At 46.2% G+C, this 27,347-nt stretch overlaps 1 protein-coding gene across 1 annotated transcript in view; it reads left to right on the top strand.

Annotated features, from left to right (window-relative positions):
- The window catches only part of kynu (kynureninase), a 295,567-nt gene that overhangs the window by 259,439 nt on the left and 8,781 nt on the right, over positions 1 to 27,347 (top strand). Inside the window, exon 12 of the mRNA XM_070873566.1 lies at positions 23,050 to 23,280. Coding sequence (XP_070729667.1) covers positions 23,050 to 23,280 — 231 coding nt within the window. The remainder of the gene's footprint in view (positions 1 to 23,049; positions 23,281 to 27,347) is intronic.

Below are 27,347 nucleotides of genomic sequence, written 5' to 3'. Positions count from 1 at the left end.
ATAACGCCCATATATCGCCCATTTTGGCACAAAATGGAAACTGATGGGCATTTTTAGGAAATTTATCGGCGAGTGTTACTTTTCCCATGTGCTTCACGGCGGGAAAAAATATTGCCACCCGCTCACTTTTTTTGGACGGAATCCTCAGAATGGGCGAAATCAACGCCCATTATATCGCCCAGCGTTAATTTCTGCACTGATTTAATGCCGAGATTCAATAATACCGCCTGCCCACCTTTTTTTGTCGTAAAGAGTATATTTACCGAAACTAGCAGCCCATCGTCAATTTCACCACCTCACACACATATCGCCTACAATATCGCTCACCCAAACAACCGCCAAGAAAAAGTGGAACTAAACGGAACTAATCACAGCGTTATGGACGTCATGTTCTAGCTCATATGTCGCGTCCTTTAAAAGGCTGCTGTGTTTCAACCTTGGCGGAGTTTGGATGTACTCTGCAGGTCGTTGGAGTTGATGTGACATCTCTACATACATCTTGACCATACTGTGAACGATTAGAATTGAATCGGTGGAAAACAGAGAGCTACTGCATTGGGGCCTATCCTTTCTCACCCTCTCTTGGTGACCAAATACATGCAGCAGACTCGGCATCGCCGAAGGAACGCTCCACTACATTATGTGCCCAATGTAAGACATGACAGACTGATGAGGAGGACCAGATGTTACACCCCCCGTAAGTACAAGGAGAAGCATTCTTGCCGGACACCACCTGCCTTCAGAGACTGCGCTTCCACAAAGAGGTTATCACTGAGGTATGCCAGCTGATAAGAGCAGATCAGCAGCCTGCCAGCACCATCAGTATTGCACTGTCCGTCGAGGTCAAAGTCACCGCGGCACTGTCGTTCTACGCCTCGGGTTCTTTTCAGGCCACAGCTGGAGACATTTGTGGACATTCTCAGCATGCCACACATCGCTTCATTAAACAGGCCACTAAAGCCCTGTACGCACGCAGGAGGGACTTGATCAGCTTCTCTATGACCAGGGAAGTACAGAGTGAGAGGGCTCTAGGATTCTCCAGAATTGCAAACTTCCCCAAGACGCAGGGAGCAATAGACTGTACGAACATCACGAAGCGGGTACCTTTTCAGGATGCAGAGGTTTTCAGGAACCACAAGGGATTCCACTCCTTGAATGTCCAACTGGTTGTTGACCACCAGCAAACTATACTGGCAGTGAATGCTCAATTTCTGGGCAGCATCCATGATGCTCACATCCTGCGTGAGAGCACTGTATCTGACTTGTTTAACAATCAGCCACAAGGTCAATGATGGATGCTGGGTGACAAAGGATATGGCCTTGCCACTTGGCTGATGACCCCCCTGCGTGACACCCATACCGAAGCCGAGAGGCGATACAACGAGAGCCACAGAGCAACTCGCAATATCGTGGAGAAAACCATTGGAGTGCTGAAGCAACACTTTAGATGTCTGGACCACTCAGGAGGTGAGCTCCAATACCACCCTGAGCAGGTAGCTCAATTTGTGGTGGTGTGCTCTATGCTGCACAACTTGGCTATCAGGAGGGGACAAGAATTGCCTGCTAAGTCTGACAGTCCACCTTACGAGAGAGAGAAAGAGGAGGACGAGGAGGCTGATGCTGACATCGGCCAAGACAATAAGGCTGACACTGAAGCCATGCCCTTTCCCCCTTGTAGACCGCATGAAAGGGCCCGTGGTAGCATGATAGCTACAAGAGCCTTACGTCGGGAGCTCATCAATGATCAATTTGCCTAAAAGAACATTGGTGTTATTTACAAGGCTGACACACTGCTGGGTGTGCAAGACATACATCAATGGTGGGCATCACCTTGGTGACAGTTAAAGTTTAAGTTGATTGAAGTTAAGTGTCATTATACCCTTTGATATGAAGGAATCACCAGCGTGTAACGGTGCAGCTATCTGAGCCAATGTGCTACAAGGTTTTGTTAAATAAAAAACATTTAAACCGAACATTAGTCTGAAATAGAAACATAGAAAAATAGAAACATAGAAAATAGGTGCAGGAGTAGGCCATTCGGCCCTTCGAGCCTGCACCACAATTCAATAAGATCATGGCCGATCATTCACCTCAGTACCCCTTTCCCGCTTTCTCTCCATACCCCTTGATCCCTTTAGCCATAAGGGCCATAACTAACTCCCTCTTGAATATATCTAACGAACTGGCATCAACAACTCTCTGCGATAGAGAATTCCACAGGTTAACAAGCCTCTGACTGAAGAAGTTTCTCCTCATCTCGATCCTAAATGGCTTACCCCTTATCCTTAGACTGTGACCCCTGATTCTGGACTTCCCCAACATCGGGAACATTCTTCCTGCATCTAACCTGTCCAGTCCCGTCAGAATTTTATATGTTTCTATAAGATCCCCTCTCATACTTCTAAACTCCAGTGAATACAGGCCCAGTCGATCCAGTCTCTCCTCATATGTAAGTCCTGCCATCCCGGGAATCAGTCTGGTGAACCTTCGCTGCACTCCCTCAATAGCAAGAACGTCCTTCCTCAGATTAGGAGACCAAAACTGAACACAATATTCCAGGTGAGGCCTCACCAAGGCCCTGTACAACTGCAGTAAGACCTCCCTGCTCCGATATTCAAATCCCCTAGCTATGAAGGCTAATATGCCATTTGCCTTCTTCACCGCCTGCTCTACCTGCATGCCAACTCTCAATGACTGATGTACCATGACACCCAGGTCTCATTGCACCTTCCCTTTTCCTAATCCGCCACCATTCAGATAATATGCTGCCTTCCTGTTTTTGCCACCAAAGTGGATAACCCCCTCACAGTTATCAACATTATACTGCATCTGCCATGCATTTGCCCACTCACTTAACCTGTCCAAGTCAGCCTGCAGCCTCTTAGCATCCTCCTCACAGCTCACACCGCCACCCAGCTTAGTGTCATCTGCAAACTTGGAGATATTACACTCAATTCCTTCACCTAATTCATTGATGTACATTGTAAATAGCTGGGGTCCCAGCACTGAGCCCTGCGGCACCCCATTAGTCACTGCCTGCCATTCTGAAAAGGACCCGTTTATCCCGACTCTCTGGTTCCTGTCTGCCAACCAGTTCTTTATCCACGTCAATACATTACCTCAAATATCATGTGCTTTAATTCTGCGCACCAATCTCTTGTGTGGGACCTTGTCAAAAGCCTTTTGAAAGTCCAAATACACCACATCCACTGGTTCTCCCTTGTCCACTCTACTAGTTACATCCTCAAAATATTCTAGAAGATTTGTCAAGCATGATTCCCCCTTCATAAATCCATGCTTACTTGGACCGATCCTGCACTGCTTTCCAAATGCGTTGCTATTTCATCTTTAATAATTGATTCTAACATTTTCCCCTCTATCGATGTCAGGCTAACCGGTCTGTAATTCCCCGTTTTCTCTCTCCCTCCTTTTTTAAAAAGTAGTGTTACATTAGCTACCCCCCAGTCCATAGGAACTGATCCAGAGTCGATAGACTGTTGGAAAATGATCACCATTGTATCCACTATTTGAGCCCAGGTTTCCACAAGAAAAAAAACGGGCGCCCCTCCGAGCTGGGCGCCCGTTTTTCGCGCCTAAAACGGCGCCTAAAAAAATCCTCGGTATTCTCCACCTACTTACAGGTCCTCTGGCCCTCGGCACAGCCAGCACAAGCTGTGGGGGGGGGCGGAGCCAGGTCCCGGCGCTGAAAACAGTGCCGGGACCTCTGCACATGCGCGCTACAGTCGGCACGCAAGTGCAGTAGCTCCAGGCGCCGAACTGTGTGGGAGGGGCCCGAAGCACGCAGCCCCTAGCCCTGGCTGAATGGCCTCACTGGGGCTCCTCCCATGGCCAGCTCCTGCTCCCCGCCCCCGACAAGACCCGACACTCGCTCCCCCCCCCCCCCCCAGACTGACCCGACCCGACCCGCGCTCCTGTTCCCCGACCTGCCCCCACCACTGGACCCGACTCCCGACTCCCGGACTGGATCCGATCCGACCTGACCTCACCCTTCCCCACCCCACCACCCCCCCTCTCTCTCCCCCCCCGCTCTCTCTCTCTCCCCCCGCCCCCGCTCTCTCTCTCTCCCTCCCTCCCCTCTCTCTCTCTCCCTCCCTCCCCTCTCTCTCTCTCCCTCCCCCTCTCTCTCTCTCCCTCCCTCCATCCCCCTCTCTCTCTCTCCCTCCCTCCCTCCCCCTCTCTCTCTCTCCCTTCCTCCCCCTCTCTCACCCTCCCTCCCCCTATCTCTCTCTCTCCCTCCCTCCCTCTCTCTCCCCCTCCCTCCCCCCTCTCTCTCCCTCCCTCCCCTCTCTCTCTCTCCCTCCCTCCCCCCCTCTCTCTCCCTCCCTCCCCCCCTCTCTCTCTCTCTCCCTCCCCCTCTCTCTCCCTCCCTCCATCCCCCTCTCTCTCTCTCCCTCCCTCCCTCCCCCTCTCTCTCTCTCCCTTCCTCCCCCTCTCTCTCCCTCCCTCCCCCTCTCTCTCTCTCTCCCTCCCTCCCTCCCTCTCTCTCCCCCTCCCTCCCCCCTCTCTCTCCCTCCCTCCCCTCTCTCTCTCTCCCTCCCTCCCCCCCTCTCTCTCCCTCCCTCCCCCCCCTCTCTCTCTCTCTCCCTCCCTCTCTCTCTCTCTCTCTCTCTCTCTCTCTCTCCCCCTCCCGCTCAGCGACACGAACGGCTGCAGAATTCTCCCTGGCTGAAGCACTTTCACACAGGTAGGAAGATGGTTTATTTAATCTTTTCTTGGCTTATAAATGTTTATTCAGGTTGGATTTATTTCTATAATATTTGTAGAAGTATAAATAAGGATTTATTGTCGAATTTAATGAGTTCCCGTCCCCCCCCCTCCCCCTCCCCCTCCCCCCCACCTCGTTCTGGACGCCTAATTTGTAACCTGCGCCTGATTTTTTAATGTGTAGAACAGGTTTTTTCAGTTCTACAAAAATCTTCACTGGCTCCATTCTACTTTAGTTTGGAGTACATTTTCACTGTGGAAACTTTCAAATCAGGCGTCAGTGGCCGCCCTTTTGAAGAAAAAATTCTGTTCTAAACTAGAACTGTTCTACCTGACTAGAACTGCAGAAAAAAAAATGTGGAGAATTGCGATTTCTAAAATAGTCCGTTCTCCACCAGTTGCTCCTAAAAATCAGGCGCGAATCATGTGGAAACTTGGGCCCTTTATAAGGCCACTTCCTTAAGTACTCTGGAATTCAGATTATCAGGCCCTGGGGATTTATCAGCCTTCAATCCCATCAATTTCCCTAACACAATTTCCTGACTAATAAGGATTTCCTTCAGTTCCTCCTTCTCGCTTGACCCTCGGTCCCCTAGTATTTCTGGAAGGATATTTGTGTCTTCCTTCGTGAAGACAGAACCAAAGTGAGTGAGAGCAGATGGTAGTGGCAAGTGCAGCTGCAGAGAGTCTGCGTTGGAGGATGCAGCCCGCTCCAAACTCTGCTCAGATGGACACAGATGCTGTTTCTCGGGGCCATCAATGAAAAGGAGAATCATTGTGGAGCAGCAGGGAATGAACAGGCCATCCAAGCACAGTGACTATGATTTCAGAGAGAATGGAGCAATCCACCTATAATATTAGAGGAATGATGTCACAGGGCAATGTGACAATGTCTTCTTGCATGGATAGAATGGCCAACTCTGTGGAAGTTCAAACGTGGCAATCAAATGAGTCCATGCAGACCTTGATCATGGCTGTGCATGCTCTGGTTGCCACCCATGTTGGCCACCATAAACAGGATGACAAGCATCTTAGCCTTGGTCTTAAAGCACCACACTCAATTGCACCAAAGTGCTCTCCAGTAGAATGATAGCAATAATGAGCGGCTGGCCCATGATGGCGAAACCGGATACGGAAGTGGGGACTCCACTCAAAGCGCTTCCACTTTTCACCCACTGCCGTTACCCCACCCCTGCCCCCACCCCCCATTCCCAGTTAATACCCAACATGCAGCCACCTCCACCATGGCCGGGTCTGCCCCGTATGTAGGTGGAGCAGCCTTTGGCGGGGCCCTCACGGGCTCCAAAACCTAGAGGTACTCGGCCAAGAGCTTCTCAGCAGTCCCATCTAAGCAGCCTGCCTCTACCTCTGCTGAAGCTACAGTGGTTGTACCACAGAGGAGCAGTAGGAAAAAGAATAGTAAAGCTTTGTAGTTACACAAGGGTATGCACAATGGTGTAAGAGAAAATGTTATGTTGTGATGTTCCATGCTTTAGCAGAATCATATAAATGTTACTGGTTTGCACTACTTTCCTGTCTTTCCCATTCTTAATTGTTGGGTGCTAAGCTGCCTTTTAACTTGCTTGATGATGAATGGAAAGATATGAATTGACGGGGACAATGGGGAGATGGTCAAGAGTTAATTGGTTGTATGTAGGACTGCTTTGTGTCAGTGGCATTGCAGGGGAGGCGGGAAGAGTGGCTGTTGCATGTGGTTCTGACTTCAGTCCACTGGCGCAACGTAAGTGAACCTTACATTAATCAGAGCATCCGGGCATCCTGGGCAGCAACGTGAGCAGCTTGTGTTGCATTGCCCTCACCACCTTCCTCCTCCTCCTCCTCCTCGGAATTGTCCGCAGATAATCTGCACTCTGCGCCCTGTTCCTACTACAGGCCGAAACCTTGTTGCTGTGCAATGTTGTGCAGAGCGCAGCACACCACAACCATTCTGGACACCCTGGATGGTGCATACTTAAGGGCAACACCAGATCTGTTTAGGCACCTGAAGCGCATCTTCAGCTTTGTGATGGCTTGTTTGATCACATATCTGGTGCTCATATGGCATTCATAGTAGCTCTGTTGGTCTTCATTGGTTGGGTTTCTGACAGGTGCCATCAGCCAAGATTGAAGTGGGTATCCCTTGTTTTTTAGCAGCTACCCATTACGTGTGCTTGCAGGTCCAAAGAGGTCACAGTCACGGAGCGTGGACTGCCGCAAGACAAAAGCATCATGGCAGCATACCAGGAATTATGCACACATCCTCAGAAACAGGGTGGATAAGGGGGAACCAATGGATGTAGTTTATTTGGATTTGCAGAAAGCATTCGATAAGGTGCCAAATAAAGGATACTGCACAAGATAAATTTCACGGGGTTGGGGGTATTATATTAGTATGGATAGAGGATTGACTAACAAACAGAAAACAGAGAATCAGGATAAATGCATAATTTTCTGGTTGGCAACTGGTAACTAGAGGGGTAACCAGGGATCGGTGTTGGGATCTCGACTATTTACAATCTATATTAATGATTTGGTTGAAAGGACCGAGTGTAATGTAGCCAAGTTTGCTGATGATACAAAGATGGGTGGGAAAGCAAGTTGTGAGGAGGACACAACAAATCTGCAAAGGGATATAGACAGGTTAAATGAGTGGGCAAAAATTTGGCAGATGGAGTATAATGTGAGAAAGTTTGAGGTTATCCACGTTGGCAGAAAAAATAAAAAAGCAAATTAATATTTAAATGGAGAAAATTTACAAAGTACTGCAGTACAGAGGGACCTGGGGTCCTTGTGCATGAAACACAGAAAGTTAGTATGCAGGTACAGCAAGTAATCAGGAAGGCAAATGTAATGTTCGTCTTTATTGCAAGGGGGATAGAGTATAAAAACAGAGAAGTCCTGCTACAACTGAACAGGGTATTGGTGAGGCCACACCTAGAGTACTGCTTTCAGTTTTGGTCTTCTTATTTAAGGAGGAATACAATTGCATTGGAGGCAATTCAGAGAAACATAGAAACATAGAAAATAGATGCAGGAATAGGCCATTTGGCCCTTCGAGCCAGCACCACCATTCAAGATCATGGATGATCATTCACCTCAGTACCGCTTTCCTGCTTTCTCTCCATACCCCTTGATCCCTTTAGCCATAGGGGCCATATCTAACTCCCTCTTGAATATATAGAAAACATAGAAAATAGTTGCAGGAGTAGGCCATTCAGATCGTCATCAACAACACTCTGCGGTAGGGAATTCCACAAGTTAACAACTTATCTCAGTCCTAAATGGCTTACCCCTTATCCTTAGACTGTGTCCCCTGGTTCTGGACTTCCCCAACATCGGGAACATTCTTCCTGCATCTAACCTGTCCAGTCTTGTCAGAATTTTATATGTTTCTATGAGATCCCTTCTCATCCTTCTAAACTCCAGTGAATAAAGGCCAAGTCGATCCCATCTCTCCTCATATGTCAGTCTAGCCATCCCGGGAATCAGTCTGGTGAACCTTTGCTGCACTCGGTCAATAGCAAAAATGTCCTTCCTCAGATTAGTCGACCAAAACTGAACACAATATTCCAGGTGAGGCCTCACCAAGGCCCTGTACAACTGCAGTAAGACATCTCTGCTCCTATATTCAAATCCCATAGCTATGAAGGCTAACATGCCATTTGCCTTTTTCACCGCCTGCAATACCTGCATGCCAACTTTCAATGACTGATGTACCATGACACCCAGGTCTCGTTGCACCTCCCCTTTTCCTAATCTGCCGCCATTCAGATAATATTCTGCCTTCGTGCTTTTGCCCCCAAAATGGATAACCTCACATTTATTCACATTAAGCTGCATCTGCCATGCATTTGCCCACTCACCTAACCTGTCCAAGTCACTCTGCAGCATCTTAGCATCCTCCTCACAGCTCATACCGCCACCCAGTTTAGTGTCATCTGCAAACTTGGAGATATTACACTCAATTCCTTCATCCAAATCATTAATGTATGTTGTCAGCACCTGTGGTCCCAGCACTGAGCCCTGCGGCACCCCATTAGTCACTGCCTGCCATCCTGAAATGGACCCGTTTATCCCGACTCTCTGCTTCCTATCTGTCAACCAGTTCTCTATCCATGTCAGTACATTACCCCCAATACAATGTGCTTTGATTTTGCACACGAATCTCTTGTGTGGGACCTTGTCAAAAGCCTTTTGAAAGTCCAAATATACCGCATCGACTGGTTCTCCCTTGTCCACTCTACTTGTTACATCCTCAAAAAATTCTAGAAGATTTATCAAGCATGATTTCCCTTTCATAAATCCATGTTGACTTGGATCGATCCTGTCACTGCTTTCCAAATGCACTGTTATTTCATCTTTAATAATTGATTCCAACATTTTCCCCACTACTGATGTCAGGTTAACTGGTCTATAATTACCCGTTTGCTGTCCCTCCTTTTTAAAAAAGTTGTGTTACATTAGCTGCCCACCAGCCCATAGGAACTGATCCAGAGTTGATAGACTGTTGGAAAATGATCACCGATGCATCCACTATTTCTAGGGCCACTTCCTTAAGTACTCTGGGATGCAGTCTATCAGGCCCTGGGGATTTATCGGCCTTCAATCCCATCAATTTCCCTAACACAATTTCCCGCCTAATAAGGATATCCTTCAGTTCCTCCTTCTCACTAGACCCTCAGTCCCCTAGTACTTCCAGAAGATTATTTGTGTCTTCCTTCGTGAAGACAGAACCAAAGTATTTGTTCAACTGATCTGCCATTTCTTTGCTCCCCATTATAAATTCATCTGAATCTGTCTGCAAGGGAGCTATATTTGTCCTCACTAATCTTTTTCTCTTCACATATCTATAGAAGCTTTTGCAGTCAGTTTTTATGTTTCCAGCAAGCTTCCTCTCATACTCTATTTTCCGCCTCCTAATTAAACCCTTTGTCCTCCTCTGCTGAATTCTAAATTTCTCCCAGTCCTCAGGTTTGCTGCTTTTTCTGGCCAATTTATATGCCTCGTCCTTGGATTTAACACTATCCTTAATTTCCCTTGTTAGCCACAGTTGAGCCATCTTCCCCGTTTATTTTTACTCCAGACAGGGATGTACAATTGTTGAAGTTCATCCATGTGATCTTTAAATGTTTGCCATTGCCTATCCACCATCAACCCTTAAATATCATTTGCCAGTCTATTCTAGCCAATTCACGCCTCAAATCATCGAAGTTACCTTTCCTTATTTCAGGACCCTCGTCTCTGAATTAACTGTATCACTCGCCATCTTAATAAGGAATTCTACCATATTATGGTCACTCTTCCCCAAGGGGCCTCGCACAACAAGATTGCTAATTAGTCCTTTCTCATTGCACATCATCCAGTCGAGAATGGCCAGCCCTCTAGTTGGTTCCTCGACATATTGGTCCAGAAAACCATCCTAAATACACTCCAGGAAATCCTCCTCCATCGTATTGCTACCAGTTTGGTGAGCCCAATCTATAAGTGGATGAAAATCACCCATGATAACTGCTGTACCTTTATTGCACGCATCCCTAATTTCTTGTTTGATGCTGTCCCCAACCTCACTACTACTGTTTGGTGGTCTGTACACAACTCCCACTAGCGTTTTCTGCCCTTTGGTGTTCCGCAGCTCCACCCATACAGATTCTGCATCATACAAGCTAATGTCCTTCCTTACTATTGCGTTAATTTGCTCTTTAACCAGCAACACTACCCCACCTTCTTTTCATTTCTGTCTATTCTTCCTGAATGTTGAATACCTCTGGATTTTGAGTTCCCAGGTTTACTAGATTGATTCTTGAGATGAAGGACTTGACTTATAAAGAAAGGTTGAACAAATTGGATCTGTACTCATTGGCGTTCAGAAGAATGAGAGGTGATCTTATTGAAATGTATAAGATAATGAGGGGGCTCGACAAGTTAGATGTCGAGAAAATGTTTCCACTCATTGGGGAATCTAGAACTAGGGGGCATAGTTTCAGAATAAGGGGCCGCCCATGTAAAACTGAGATGAGGAGGAATTTCTTCTCTCAGTAGGTTGTAAATCCCTGGAATTCTCCGCCCCAGAGAGCTGTGGAGGCTGGGATATTGAATAAAGTTAAGGTGGAGATAGACAGATTTTTGAGCAATAAGAGTGTAAAGGGTTATGGGGAGTGGGCAGGGAAATGGATCTGAACCCATGACCAGATCAGCCATAATATTAAATGGCGGAGCAGGCTTGAGGGGCCAAATGGCCAACTCCTGCTCCTATTTCTTATGTTCTTATGTTCTTAAATAGCTTTCTGTGATTGCACATCAGCTGCATATTGATGGAGCTGAAGCCCTTGCGGTTCACGAATACTCTTGGTGCAGTCGATGAGGCCTTGCATCTGTGGGATGACAACCAGAACTGCTAGCCCAGGAGCCCGCTCATTCTCACTAGCGGCTCGCAGGCGAAGTTCATATAATTGCAAACAACGCATCAGTCACCTGTCTTATGCATTTGTGGGCTGCTGACTGCAAGATATTAAATATATTTCCAGCAGAGCCCTGGAAGGATCCAAAGGCAAAAAAGTTGAGGGCAGTGATCACTTTGACAGCCACCGGTAATGAGTGTATAGCAGGGAGCAGGTCTTCTTCTTGGAGGCTGCAGATGTTTGCCAGTACCTGATGCAACAGCCTGAGCCTTCTGAGGCACTGCTGTTCCGACATGTCAAGGAAACTCGACCTCTGTCCGTGAAGCCAGTGTCATGGGTAGTGCCTTCTGCGAACTGCTCCTCACTCTGTTGCTGCCCTCTCTGTTTCCCAGCAGCAGGTCTCTCAACAGCAGGCTGCTGCTGCTGATGCTGGTTGTAGTGCTCTTCCTCCAAGACCCAATCTAAGGCAGCCAAGGTGGCACCCCTCCTGGTGTAATTCAGCAAACCTCCATAGCTTAGAAAGTAAACACTCAGCAAAAGTACAGTGAACAAAACTGTTCCTATTATTTGGTAAGAAAGCAATGCTGATTACTGAGTATTTATTGTACTATTTCCATGAGTTTTAATCAGCCCACTCAATTGCCATTGTGTTGTCAACTTACTTTCACTGACCAGTTTCAGGGAGCCCGAAAACCCATGTATGCGACGTTAAACTTAAAGCTGTGTTGAAATATTGTTCCAATTGCACAATTACCATATGTTAATCGGCAAACGGCCTCTCCCGAGGGGTTGCGCTCAACCAGCCTAACGCGCATGAGTTAAACGTGAAAGTCACTGGATTGGAGCCAGCTGTCCGATGCACTCGTATTTAACCCTCTCATCCGCACCCAAACCCACGTACTCCTACAAGCTAAAATCCCCCCAAGTGTTTGATAATGATAACAATGTCATTCCAAGCTTCAGACAATGTTTTGTCTTGTCTCGATCCAGTATTACTGATATCTCTGCTCATTTTCCTAAGATCGCTTGAAAGGGGAAGCTAAGTGATAATTCCCTTGACCCTAAGATCAGACGGCAGCAAGAAAGTCAAATCTCAAAGAATTTAAGTTTGTATTCAAGTCTTCGGTATAATTTATTGTCCAAGAAAATATTCATCAAAGTGAGACCGACCCAGGTATAAAGGATTGGCTGCTGTGTTCTGAAATTTCCATTGGTCAGTTCGGGTTAGCTGGCTCTGTTTGGATTCCTGTTAAATCCTCGGTGCTGAGTTAAGGCACACATCTTCACTTCACGTCAACTACTGGCACTTCAACATCTAAGGTGTAAAAATTAATGCTTTGCTGATATAATTTGTTCCTTGTTAGGATTTTCCTTTGGATTTTTGCTGCAGATTTTCCTTTAGAGCAGAATGTCCTCCAGCACAAATGGAACTCTCATGTTAGTAATCTATAAATTAAAAAATAGCATGTCTCTGTTAGCAATGTAATTTAATGTATGCATATAAAAGGTGGCTGACATTTGACAGGTCATTTATCAAAATAGCTCAGTAGGCTGCAGTTACCATTTTTTAGGATAACTGTCCTTTTAAATAAACTATAAATTCAATCTGCATAGCTAATGCAAAAATTATACATTGCTTAAAACATTTGCACTCATCTGAATTTAAAAAAAAATGCTCCCTAGATCAAATGGTCATGGTGTACAAGGAAATGGAAGTGAAAGGAGCATTTTACCCTTTCCTCTTCCAGATAAGGGCCGAGTAATTCGTTACCCATTTTTTGGGTACTACTCATTCTGTAAGCCTTCAATATTGTGCGAGGCCCCTTGGGGAAGAGTGACCATAATATGGTGGAATTCTACATTTGGATGGAGAATGAAACAGTTAATTCAGAGACCATGGTCCAGAACTTAAAGAAGGGTAACTTTGAAGGTATGAGGCGTGAATTGGCTAGGATAGATTGGCGAATGATACTTAAGGGGTTGACAGTGGATGGGCAATGGCAGACATTTAGAGAGCGCATGGATGAACTACAACAATTGTACATTCCTGTCTGGCGTAAAAAAAAAAGGAAGATGGTTCAACCGTGGCTATCAAGGGAAATCAGGGATAGTATTAAAGCCAAGGAAGTGGCATACAAATTGGCCAGAAATAGCAACGAACCCGGGGACTGGGAGAAATTTAGAACTCAGCAGAGGAGGACAAAGGGTTTGATTAGGGCAGGGAAAATAGAGTACGAGAGGAAGCTTGCAGGGAACATTAAGGCGGACTGCAAAAGCTTCTATAGATATGTAAAGAGAAAAAGGTTAGTAAAGACAACTATAGGTTCCCTGCAGTCATAATCAGGGGAAGTCATAATGGGGAACAACGAAATTGCAGACAAATTGAACAAGTACTTTGGTTCGGTATTCACTAAGGAGGACACAAACAACCTTCCGGATATAAAAGGGATCAGAGGGTCTAGTAAGAAGGAGGAACTGAGGGAAATCCTTATTAGTCGGGAAATTGTGTTGGGGAAATTGATGGGATTGAAGGCCGATAAATCCTCAGGGCCTGATGGACTGCATCCCAGAGTACTTAAGGAGGTGGCCTTGGAAATAGTGGATGCATTGATAGTCATTTTCCAACATTCCATCGACTCTGGATCAGTTTTTGTGGAGTGGAGGGTAGCCAATGTAACCCCACTTTTTAGAAAAGGAGGGAGAGAGAAAACAGGGAATTATAGACCGGTCAGCCTGATATCGGTAGTGGATAAAATGATGGAATCAATTATTAAGGATGTCATAGCAGCGCATTTGGAAAGAGGTGACATGATAGGTCCAAGTCAGCATGGATTTGTGAAAGGGAAATCATGCTTGACAAATCTTCTGGAATTTTTTGAGGATATTTCTTGTAGAGTGGACAAGGGAGAACCAGTTGATGTGGTGTATTTGGACTTTCAGAAGGCTTTCGACAAGGTCCCACACAAGAGATTAATGTGCAAAGTTAAAGCACATGGGATTGGGGGTAGTGTGCTGACGTGGATTGAAAACTGGTTGGCAGACAGGAAGCAAAGAGTAGGAGTAAATGGGTACTTTTCAGAAGGGCAGGCAGTGACTAGTGGGGTACCGCAAGGTTCTGTGCTGGGGCCCCAGCTGTTTACATTGTACATTAATGATTTAGACGAGGGAATTAAATGTAGTATCTCCAAATTTGCGGATGACACTAAGTTGGGTGGCAGTGTGAGCTGCGAGTAGGATGCTATGAGGCTGCAGAGTGACTTGGATAGGTGTGGTGAGTGGGCAAATGAATGGCAGATGAAGTATAATGTTGATAAATGTGAGGTTATCCACTTTGGTGGTAAAAACAGAGAGACAGACTATTATCTGAATGGTGACAGATTAGGAAAAGGGGAGGTGCAACGAGACCTGGGTGTCATGGTACATCAGTCATTGAAGGTTGGCATGCAGGTACAGCAGGCGGTTAAGAAAGCAAATGGCATGTTGGCCTTCATAGCGAGGGGATTTGAGTACAGGGGCAGGGAGGTGTTGCTACAGTTGTACAGGGCCTTGGTGAGGCCACACCTGGAGTATTGTGTACAGTTTTGGTCTCCTAACTTGAGGAAGGACATTCTTGCTATTGAGTGAGTGCAACGAAGATTCACCAGACTGATTCCCGGGATGGTGGGACTGATCTATCAAGAAAGACTGGATCAACTGGGCTTGTATTCACTGGAGTTCAGAAGAATGAGAGGGGACCTCATAGAAACGTTTAAAATTCTGACGGGTTTAGACAGGTTAGATGCAGGAAGAATGTTCCCAATGTTGGGGAAGTCCAGAACCAGGGGTCACAGTCTAAGGATAAGGGGTAAGCCATTTAGGACCGAGATGAGGAGAAACTTCTTCACCCAGAGTGGTGAACCTGTGGAATTCTCTACCACAGAAAGTAGTTGAGGCCAATTCACTAAATATATTCAAAAGGGAGTTAGATGAAGTCCTTACTACTAGGGGGATCAAGGGGTATGGCGAGAAAGCAGGAATGGGGTACTGAATTTGCATGTTCAGCCATGAACTCATTGAATGGCGGTGCAGGCTCGAAGGGCCGAATGGCCAACTCCTGCATCTATTTTCTATGTTTCTATGTTTCTATTGCAGGCAGGATGCATGCCCACATTGTTATGTATGAAGAAAGAGTTAGACTGAATACTGTGAGCTCAAAGTAAAGTGTGAGCTTAGTCTTTCATTGCAGGTCTCCAGAGCACCTCTCCAACCTGTGAGACCTCCTTAAATACCTGTGCTCCCAAGGGATTATGTGATCCCTTCGGACTCCAGGCGATTAGCCCTCTGATGGCTGTATAGAGTATATACAAGTTTACATATATAACAACACTGCCCCCCACCAAAGTCAACAGTGTAACTATTTACAAGGTGAGTCGATCTGGGGCCCTTCTTGCCCTGATTGATTGTCTTGGGGCAATTGTTGGTATTAGTGAGTCATCTGTTGGGCCCTCGCTGGGCTGCTGTGCAGATAGCCTTGCTGGGCTGCCTGGTGTGGTGAGTCCTGCTGGGCTGCTGTGGATGATGGATTCTGTTTCCTCGTCAACCGCTGTGTCGGTTTCCACTGGTGTGTGTGTTGGGGGGTTAAAGAAGATCAGATTCAAAATGGGTTGATCAGGATAGTCCGCAAATCTGAGATTGATTTGGTTCAAGTGTTTCCGGTGAATGAGTCCATTTGAAAGTTTGACCCTCAACACCCTGCTGCCCTCTTTGGCCACAACAGTGCTGGGAAGTCACTTGGGACCTTGTCCATAATTCAGTACAAATACAGGATTGTTCATTTCAATCTCGCGTGACACATTTGTGCTATCATGATATTGACTTTGTTGGAGCCGCCTGCTCTCTACTTGTTCATGTAGATCGGGGTGAACTAACAAGAGCCTTGTCTTAAGTGTTCTTTTCATGAGCAGTTCAGCAGGTGGGATCCCAGTGAGCGAATGGGGTCTCGTGTGGTAGCTAAGCAGGACTCGGGATTGGCAAGTCTGCAGTGAGCCTTCCGTGACCCTCTTCATTCCCTGCTTGATGGTTTGCACTGCTCTCTCTGTCTGACCATTGGATGCTGTTTTAAATGGGGCAGATGTAACATGTTTGATCCCGTTACGGGTCATGAATTCTTTGAACTCAGCACTGGTAAAACATGGCCCATTGTCACTTCCCAGGACATCGGGCAGGCCGTGCGTGGCAAACATGGTCCACAGGCTTTCAGTTGTGGCAGTGGACATGCTTGCCGACATTATCTCACATTCAATCCATTTGGAGTACGCATCTACAACCACAAGGAACATTTTACCCAAGAACGGGCCTACATAGTCGACATGGACCCTAGACCACGGTTTGGAGGGCCAAGATCATAAACTTAGTGGCGCCTCCCTGGGGGCATTGCTTAGCTTCGAGCATGTGTTACATCTGTGCACGCAGGACTCTAAGTCTGCATCGATATGGGATCTGGCTGTCGCTTTCATCATTACAATGCCTGGGTGAGTACTGTGGAGTTCACTGATGAAGGTGTCTCTGCCCTTCTTGGGAACCACTACATGATTGTCCCACAGGAGGCAGTCTGCCTGTATAGACATTTCATCTTTGCGCCACTGGAACAGCTTTATCTCTTCCTGAATTTCGACTGGGACATTGGACCAGCTCCTGTGAAGCACACAGTTTTTGACTAGGGACAATAAGAGGTCCTGGCGCTTCCAGGTTTTAATCTGCTGGGCTATGACGGGTGATTGCTCATTCTAAAATGCTTCCATAACCATGACTAAATCTGCGGACTGTGCCATTTCCCCCACCGTGGTGGGCAACGACAGCATAGTGAGAGCAAAAGCACAGTTTTCTGTGCCTGACCTGTGGCGGATGGCGTAGTTGTATGCGGACAACGTGAGCGTCCATCTCTGGTTGCGGGCCGATGCATTAGTATCTATCTCCTTACTTTCAGAAAACAGGGATATAAGTGGCTTATGGTCAGTTTCCAATTCAAATTTTAGCCCAAACAGATATTGATGCAATTTCTTTACCCCATAGACACACGCTAACACTCCTTTTTCAATCATGCTGTAGGCTCTCTCAGCCTTAGACAGACTCCTGGATGCATAAGCAACTGGTTACAATTTTCCCAAATCATTAGCTTGTTGCAATACACACCCGATGCCATATGACGACGCATCACATGCTAGTACCAAACGCTTACATGGATCATACAATACAAGCAATTTGTTTGAGCATAACAATTTCCGAGCTTTTACAAAGGCATTTTCTTGGCTTATATGCCCCATACCCATTCATCCCCTTTATGCAGTAAGACATGCAGTGGTTCTAATAGTGTGCTGAGACCCGGTAAGAAGTTAGGAAAGTAGTTCAGGAGTCCTAGAAATGCCTACTGCTATTTCACGTTCTGTGGCCTCGGTGTGTTCCCAATTGCTTCAGTTTACGAATTGGTGGGCCTGATGCCATCCGCCGCAATCCTCCTCCCCAGGAACTCCACTTCAGGCACCAGGAAAACACACTTCAAGCGTTTTAACCTGAGCCCCACGCGGTTGAGTCAACGAAGAACCTCCTCCAGGTTCTGCAGATGCTCGACTGTGTCCCGACCTGTAACCAAGATGTCGTCCTGGAAGACCACGGTGTGCGGGGCGGACTTCAGTAAACTTTCCATTTTTCTCTGGAATGTTGCCGCCGCTGATCGAATTCCAAATGGGCATCTGTTATAAATGAAGAGACCTTTGTGTGTGTTGATGCAGGTGAGACCCTTCGATGATTCCTCCAGCTCCTGCGTCATGTAGGCAGAAGTCAAATCCAGCTCCCGCCAGCATTGCAAAGAGGTCGTCGGCCTTTGGTAGTGGGTATTGGTCCTGCAGGGAGAAACACTTGATAGTTACTTTGTAATCACCACAGATTCTGACGGTGCCCTCTCCCTTGAGGATTGGGATCATCGGACTGGCCCACTCATTGTATTCGATCGGTGAAATAATGCCCTCTCTTTGCAGCCAGTCTAGCTCGATCTCTACCCTTTCTTTCATCTTATACAGTACTGCTCTCGCCTTGTGATGAATGGGTCGCGCTCCCGGAATTAGGTGGATTTGCACTTTTGCTCCTTGGAATTTCCCGATGCCTGGTTTGAAGAGCAAAGGGAACTTATTTAAGACCTGGGCACATGAAGTGTCGTCAGAGGCCAATAGCACTTGGACGTCGTCCCAGTTCCAGCGTAACTTTCCCAGCCAGCTCCTGCCGAGTAGCGTGGGACCATCGCCCGATAATACCAAGAGTGGTAGCTTGTGCACCGTTCTATCGTAGGAGACCTTTACAATAGCACTGCCGATAACTGGAATCAGTTCCTTTGTATAAATTCTTAGTTTTGTACGAATTGGAGTTAAGACTGCCCTTGAGGCCTTGCTGCACCAGAATTTTTCAAAAGTCTTTTTGCTCATAATGGACTGGCTTGCGCCCGTGTCCAGCTCCATTGACATGGGAGTCCATTTAGTTCAACATTTAGCATTATTGGGGGACACTTTGTGGTAAATGTAAGCACCCCATGTACCTCTGCCTCCTCGGTCTGAGGCTCTGGTTCGTCGTGATCCGCCGTGGATCTGTCCTCCTCTGCAACATGGTGGTTTGCAGATTTAACAGGATTTGCAGCTCGTCTGCGCATACGTTGGAGGTGTCCAATTGTTCCACAGCCCTTGCAAACATACCCTTTGAAACGGCATGAATGGAAATGATGATCACCCCCGCAATGCCAACAAGGTGTTAATGGCTTTGCATTCATCACCCTTGATGGTGGACTCTGAGACATCTGCAGACGTGCAGATGCAGGCATGTGTGACCTGCCCTGTGTGTTGCAATTTGAAAACAACATCACTTTGTTCACAATACTTGTAGCAGCACTTGTGTGCTGAGAGAATTGCTTAGTATTATCACTGGTGGCAATGAACGCCTGGGCTATTGCTATGGCTTTACTCAAGGTTGGGGTCTCAACAGTCAAAAGTTTGTGAAGTATAGTTTCGTGGCCAATGCCAAGTACGAAAAAGTCTCTGAGCATGTGCTCCAAATGTCCTTCAAATTCACAATGTCCTGCAAGGCGTCTTAGCTCGGTGACATAACTCGCCACTTCCTGGCCTTCAGACCTTTTGTAGATGTAGAACCGATACCGCGCCATCAGAACGCTTTCCTTTGGGTTCAAATGCTTCCGGACCAGTGTGCACAAATCATCGTATGGTTTCTCCGTGGGTTTTGCTGGAGCAAGCAGATTTTTTGTGAGGCCATACGTTGGTGCTCCACAGACTGTGAGGAGAATCGACCTTCGTTTGACAGCATTCTCTTTTCCATCCAGTTCGTTGGCTATGAAGTATTGGTCGAGTCGCTCCACAAATGTTTCCCTATCATCTCCCTCCGAGAATTTCTCCAGGATGCCCACTGTTCTCTGTATCTTTGGGTTTGCTATCTGTATCTCGTCGCCAGTTGTTATGTATGAAAAAAGTTTCAGACTGAATACTGTGAGCTCAAAGTAAAGTGTGACCTTAGTCTTTTATTGTAGGTCTCTAGAATGCCTCTCCAACCTGTGAGGCCTCCTTAAAAACCTGTGCTCCAAAGGGATTGTGGGATCCCTTGGGACTCAAGGGGATGAGCCCTCTGGTGGCTGTACAGAGTATATATGTTACACACATTTCCAGCCAGAATTGCACCACCCACCATATTGAATAAGGTGGTTCCGCAGGTGTCAGGAGCACATGTTAAAAACATTTAAAGGTGCAAATAGTTTATTGCAGGATTTATTCCCGATTTTTGGTGCCCCAGCATTTCACTCGTCATGTGCAAACATCACGGTGGGTAAATGGAATTGAGGTACAGATCAGCCATGATCTCATTGAATGTTAGAATCGAGGGGATGAATGACCTTCTCCTGTTCCTATGGGCCCCAAAATTTCCCCAACCGCTTAGAGCGTCGTAGTTAGCCATGGTATGTCGACTTTGTGGGGCAAAAAACGCGCTGAAAATTTACCTCCTAATTTGGCTGTTCCTTCATCGTTCTGGTCCCGTGGCGTGGCGCTGTAGAGCCTGCAGGGGCGGAGCTCCTGCCGCACTTGCTCATGGCAGCCTGCAGGGGGCGGGGCTTGGGCCCAGCATCTCCTCGAGTGCCGGCAGGGGGACACATTTCCGTTTCAGCAGACATGCATGCGCAATATGCACTTCAGTGTGCTCACATGCGCAATGGAGCAGGAAGCTTGGCAATTGGCCAATTAAAGGGAGAGCGTCCTCAGTGCCTCAGCAGCATTGGCAATGGACCATATGTAAAGGTAAGGTGTGAACAGTGATTCTTGGGTGGCTGAGGGAATGGAAAGGAGTGCTGCATAGGTGGAAGAAAGGTGAGAACTGTGATTTTTCAAGATAACCTGAGTGTAAGTCCAATACACCAATGATGCGAGAGCGTGCAACAAGAACAAAGAATTTCCTCCATGAGGAAGTGGAGATACTAGTCACTGTCATTGAGGACAAATGGCTGGAGCTGGATATCAGTAAGAGTGGTCCCACAAAAGTTGCACCCAAAGAAATGAGAAGACGATAGAACATAATTGCAGAAGAATACTCCGCAGGGGTGAATACCACAAGATCTGGAAGCTAGTGCAAAAAGAAATGGCAGGACGTTGATCAAGTAGTGAGTATAAGTAATATATTCATCTTTAAATGGAATTACAATTGTAAATGTGACCATCTGTATATGTCCCACCCATCAGAAGCGTGTGAAACGTTATATTTTTATCTTTGCAGAAGAAATTGGGCCACAACAAAAGGGAAAGACTTAGAACAGGAGGAGGGCCACCAAATCTGCACCAACTGTCAACCCCTGGAACAGAGGGTCACTGCCTTGCTGAGTCGCACCTGCAGAAAAAGAATCAGCTCTGCACAAGCTGGACCCACACGTGAGGGTGAGGGTGAGTCATTAAAATGTATCGTCGCCCTTCAAATCAACCCGCTGACTGGCCTGCTACATGTAAGACTACTCATGCCACCCATCCTGCCCCCTCCTGTGCTGCTAACCATTTGACTGTTCTGTTGTATTTTGCAGAAGAAGAGGACAATCCTGAACATCCTGAGGATCAACCAGAACATCCAGATGCCTGCGTTCCAGACCAAGGCGGGTGGGGGGAGGAGGGGTCCATGGAAATGTGTTCACGGGAGAATGCTGATCATGATATGGATCAGTCCATAGTACAGGGCATCACACTGCCAGAAACCTCCATGAGCTCCGTGGCGACATTCAATGATTTGACACCTTCCGAGGTTGCGCGTCCCAGTGGCGGTGATGAAATGCATGTTGGAGCACCCAGTGCCCCACCGTCCTAGCCTGTGCCTCGCACTGGTAGGGTGCCACTAGGCAGACCTACGGCGAGGGGAAGGAGAGCCAGTCTCTCCTGAGATGCAGTCTTCATCAGATGTTAATCAGGTTATGTCATTGGGTGAGGAGACCAATGCCCTTACAAGATCACTCGTGGCGACCGTCAGTCGGGTGCATGATGAGGTAGCGACACTGTCAGGAGACATATCAGCACTGAGACGGGAACTGAGGGCGGGCATTTCAGAGGGTGTGCAAACGATGGCAGATGCTATGAGGGAGCCAGCTGCTGCAATAAGGGCACAAAGGCCGGATACTCAAATGCCACTCCCACTTCAATCCACGCACCAGCCACCGGTGAGACCCAAGCCTAGCCCCCAACCGCGCCTCGCCCCACCACCATCATCGACCCTATGAGGAAGTGCACTTTCCCCGAGATGTGGATGAGGGATAGGTGCAGCCTTTCTTTGCTGTTGTTATTGTTGTTATTGAAGTGCATTGTAAACTTTACAATAAAATATATTTTGCATTAAGACTGAATCATGTTCCATTATCACCACACAACATTTAGGAATAACTGTTAAAAAAAAACATCCCTCACCCCTGCAGTCATGCGTGCCTGCCGCCCCTAACCGTGATGGGAGGGCTAGCCGGTGCGTTCTGCAGTCGGCAAGGCAGGACTGCTCTATTTTCAGTCGCTGATTTATCTTTCCTTTATTTTTGATGATATTATGAAGATGTTGTGCTGGTACTGTGCAGGTGTTTAGTGCTTTAGAATCCTCTAACTCACCTCCCCCCACCCCACCCCCCCCGGCTATCTCTGGCTACCTACGCTGATTTCTTAAATGTAGGTAAGGTTTTTCTGTGCCTACAAAAGTGGTCACATACACTGGTCTAAGTTAGTTTGGAGTAAATATAAGCTGGCCAAATTTCCTTCTATGGCCAAAAGAGGCATAAGTGGCTGGTAACGCCACCTTTTGGATAAAAAAAATTAAACTTAAAAAAAAACCTAACTACCTGACTTACACTGGAGCAAGTTAAATGAGGAAATTAGCGATTTTTAAGTTACTCCAAAAAAAGCTACTTGCTCCAAACAAAGCAGGGCAAATCCTGGGGAAATTTGAGTCCAATGTAACTGGGAATGATTTGAGATCTGGTACTCCAAATGCTTCATTGACCTGGAATGCATCCTCTTTAAATCTGGAGTATTTCTTTAATAACAACAATAACTTGTATTTATATAGCACCTTTAAGTATAACGCAAGTATAACAGTTGAAAATAATTTACTAATTGTCTGGATGTAAGGATGGAATAGATGGGGAGGTGATTATATAAATGTATATCAGAGTCTAATGAGATTCTGTGTTCCAGTGGTGAAAGTTATAGCTTGTTTCTCCACAATTGTTATATTGCAAGAAAACAAGGAACATTAATCACTGTAATATTTTTACGTCAACAAAATTGATGTTTAATCCAAAAATGTTGTCCTGGTTGTATCACTGAAAAATGTGATATATTTATTGTGTGTCTTTGGCAAATATATTTATGATTAATTCCATTTTTTTCAGATCTTCAATCAAACTGACAAGAAAGCACTGCGGAGAAAATCTATTTTGCTTACTGGTTACTTGGAGTACCTGATCAAGCATTACCACTCAAAGGTTCCAGATAATCCACAGAAACCATATATCAATATCATTACTCCCTCTAATATTGAAGAACGAGGTTGCCAGCTTTCATTGTTTTTTTCAATCCCTCTCAACTTGGTTTTTGTGGAACTAATGAAAAGAGGAGTTGCAGTAAGTAGATCTTTGGCATTTTTTGTTTACTGCTGTTACCAATTCAGGTCTGCCAAAGATACTTTCTCGAGTTTAAAAGCAGTCTGAGCTTCTTACTTTTCTGGCAGTTGACTTGCACCGCCCTATGTCTATTTGTATGACACCATAACGTAGGAATGTAATAATGGCATTCTCGTGTGATCTGGACCAGATACTTGTGCCCGTCAACCGTATAATTCTTCAACCTCTCCTAAGGCAGACGAAGCAAACACAGTTGAAAGGTGACTTAATATGAATCGTTAAGCAGCTTTATTTCTCATCAGAGCAGGTTCACTTATTTCCATCAACACAACTTATGCTCGCTTAATAATATAGTAATAATATATACAATACACTTCACCACTTCAGCGGGTTGAATTGCTTGACTTAAAGCTAATTTTCTAACTCTTCTTTCCATTATTCTCACATCACTTTACACCCCAGCTTTTGCAGCTTTCTCTGTTTTTAAAAAGCCTATTAGATAAACTATGTCCATGTAACTATTTAAGGCATCCCAATCTGTGATTCTCTTCATATTTACTCTCATTTTTTAAAAATCTAGTATTTAAAGATCCTCAATTGACCTAGCAGTGAACCAGCATTAAAACTGGGTCAGTGTATTTGTTCATTCATTATGCTACCTATGTATCTTGGATCTGTTCTACAACAAAACGAAGACAGTCAGAGGGATCAAACGGCTCTGTCTCAATCAGAGCAGCTTCACTTATTTCCATTAACACAACTTAGGCTCGCATAATAATATAAAACTTAATAAATACAATACACTACACCACTTCAGCCCGCTTCTACCTCCTTCCCAAGATCCAGAAACAGGACTGTCCCGGTACACCTATCATTTCAGCCTGTTCTTGCCCCACAGATCCTCCTATCCCGATTCTATTTTTTCTCCCCTTGTCCACTCTCTTCCCACCTACATCCATGACTCCTCCGATGCCCTCCGTCACTTTAACAGTTTCCAGTTTCCCAGCCCCAGCCGTCTCCTTTTCACTATGGATGTCCAATCCCTCTGCACTTCCATCCCCCACAAGGATGGCCTGAGGGTGCTCCACTTCTTCCTTGAGCAGTGGCCTAACCAGTCCCCATCCACCACACCCTCCACCACCTGGCTGAACTTGTTCTCACATTGAAAACTTCTCATTTAACTCCACTCACTTTCTCCAAATTAAAGGTGTTGTTATGGGAACCCACATGGGTCCTAGCTATGCCTGCCTTTTCGTGGGATATGTGGAACATTCCTTGTTCCAGTCCAACTTGGGTCCCCTCCCTCACCTCTTTTTCAGGTATATTGATGACTGTATCATTGCCGTTTTCTGCTCTCACCCTGAACTCGAAAATGTCATTCACTTTGCATCCAATTTCCATTCTTCCCTCACCTTCACATGGTCTATCTCCGATTCTTCCCTTCCCTTCCTTGACTTCTCTGTCTCCTTTGACCAGTATCCACTATAAGTCCACTGACTCCCACAGCCACCTGGACTACACTTCCTCCCACCCCACATTCTGTAAGGACTCCATTCCATTCTTCCAGTTTCACCGGCTCCATTGCATCTGCTTTGACGACGCCACCTTTCACACTAGTGCCTCTGACATGTCTTCCTTTTTCCTCAACCAAAGATTCCCCTCCGCCGTGATTAACTTGGCCCTCGACCGTGTCCGTTCTATTTCCAACACCTCTGCTCTCACCCCTTCCCCCTCCCTCTCAGAACCACGACAGGGTTCCTCTTGTCCAGATCTTTCACCCCACCAGCCTCCACATTCAACGGATCATCCTCCGCCATTTCTGCCACCTCCAGCGTGATCCCACCACCAATCACATCTTCCCCTCCGAGCATTCTAAAGGGACCGCTCCCTCTGTGACACCCTGGTCCATTCTATAGTTACCCCCAGCAGCCCCTCCCTTTCCCACAGCACCTTACCGTGCAAGCGCAGGAGATGCAATACCTGCCCTTTTACCTTCTCCCTTCCCACTATCCAGGGCTCCAAGTAGTCCTTCCAGGTGAAACAGCAATTTATTTGTATTTCTTTCAAGTTATTCTACTGTATTCACTGCTCACAATGTGGTTTCCTCTACATTGGGGAGAAAAAGCGCAGACTGGGTGACCGCATGTGTGACCCTGAGTTACCGGTCACCTGTCACTTTAATTCCCCGCTCCACTTTCACTCTGATACCTCCATCCTCGGACTCCTACACTGTTCCAATGAAACTCAATGCAAGCTTGAGGAACAGCACCTCATCTTTCAATTAGGCACTTTTACAGCCTTCTGGACTTAACATCAAGTTCAACAATTTCAGAGCATAACCTCCACCCATCTTTGGCTACCTTACGCACCCCCCTCATCTCCCCCCCCCACCACACCCCCCACCCCCGAGCTTATGTTTTTTTTCTCTTTGTCTCCAATGGCAGCTGGTCATTATCCCACCATTGACTCCGTATCCAGATTGACTGTTTTCTAACTCCGGCCATTGCCATTTCAATCCAGCCCATCATTCCTCTTGTCTCTCTAATCTCTCCTGCCTTCCACTCTATCACAGATCTTCCCTTTTGTTCTTTCTTCCCCTCCCCCTTCAGTGCTTCTTAAGAATTTGTTCTTTTCGAACATTCGCCTATTCTGACAAAGAGTCATCGACCTGAAACGTTAACTCTATTTCTTTCTCCACAGATGCTGCCTGACCCATTGAGATTTCCAGCATTTTCTGTTTTTATTTCAGATTCCAGCATCCACAGTATTTTGCTTTTGTGTCTGTTTCTTTTATTGCTGTTTTGTGAGATATCACTGCACATACATTGGTTGTTGTGTTCCGTACACTGAAACAACTTAAAAAAAAAGATCTTCATTGGCAGTAAAGCACTTTGGGGCATCCTAAGGTTGTGGAAAGCATTATAAAAATGCAAGTTCTCTCTTTCTTTCTATTTGCAGATGATGTTCTTTGGCTGTTATCATTAGAGCAGAGAAGAATAAGAGGAGATTTGACAGAGGTGTTCAAAATCATGAAGGGTCTGGACAGAGTAGATAGAGAGAAACCCATTGGCAGAAGGGTTAAGAACCAGGGGTCACAGATTTAAGGTGATTGGTAAAAGAACCAAAGGCGAGAGAGGAAAAAAAATATTTTATGCAGCGAGTGGTTAGGATCTGGAATGCACTGCCTGAAAGGGTGGCGGAGGCTGATTCAATCATTGCTTTCAAAAGGGAGTTGGATAAGTAGCTGAAAGAAAAGATTTCGCAGGGCTATGGGGAAAAGACGGGGGAGTGGGACTAACTGAAGTGCTCTTGCAGAGAGCCGGCACTGGCTCAACGGGCCAAATGGCCTCCTTCCAAGCTGTAACCATGCTATGATTCTATGATTCTATGATTCTAATCCTATTTCAGGTGCAAAACAATGCTCATCTAACAAAGTACTGCAATTTGTTTGTCATTGGGAGAGCTTATAATAATCTAATCTGTTTCGTAGTAATTTCAAAATGAACAATTCCTTCTTTCAAAGAATCTCCAAATTGATTCTTGATTTAAACTGAACACCCATTTTTTAATATCCCAGAAAACAGTTACCAGTATTCGCTGGGTTTTGAGAGTCTGACCATTCAGATTTAAAATGGAATTGTCAGTCATATACAAAAAAGGATTCAATCACACGGCATTGTTTAAGTTTGAATTATTCCTTTCGCCAGACTTGCAAGCTTGGTACAGGGATATGAACTACAGTCAGTTTGTAAACTGCTTGTGCACTGTGACTGGACTTTCATAGAACCATAGAATCATAGAAATTTACAGCACGGAAGGTCCATCGTGTCCGCGCCGGCCGACAAAGATCTATCCAGCCTAATCCCACTTTCCAGCTCTTGGTCCACAGCCTTGTAGGTTACGGCACTTCAAGTGCACATCCAAGTACTTTTAAAATTTGGTGAGGGTTTCTGCCTCGACCACCCTTTCAGACAGTGAGTTCCAGACCCACAACATCCTCTGGGTGAAAACATTTCTCCTCAAATCCCCTGTAAATCTCCTACCAATTACTTTGAATTTATGCCCCC

The sequence above is a fragment of the Pristiophorus japonicus genome, chromosome 3, assembly GCF_044704955.1.
Source record: "Pristiophorus japonicus isolate sPriJap1 chromosome 3, sPriJap1.hap1, whole genome shotgun sequence".
Classification (NCBI taxonomy): Eukaryota; Metazoa; Chordata; class Chondrichthyes; family Pristiophoridae; genus Pristiophorus; species Pristiophorus japonicus.
This window is presented reverse-complemented; position numbering and strand designations above follow the sequence as displayed.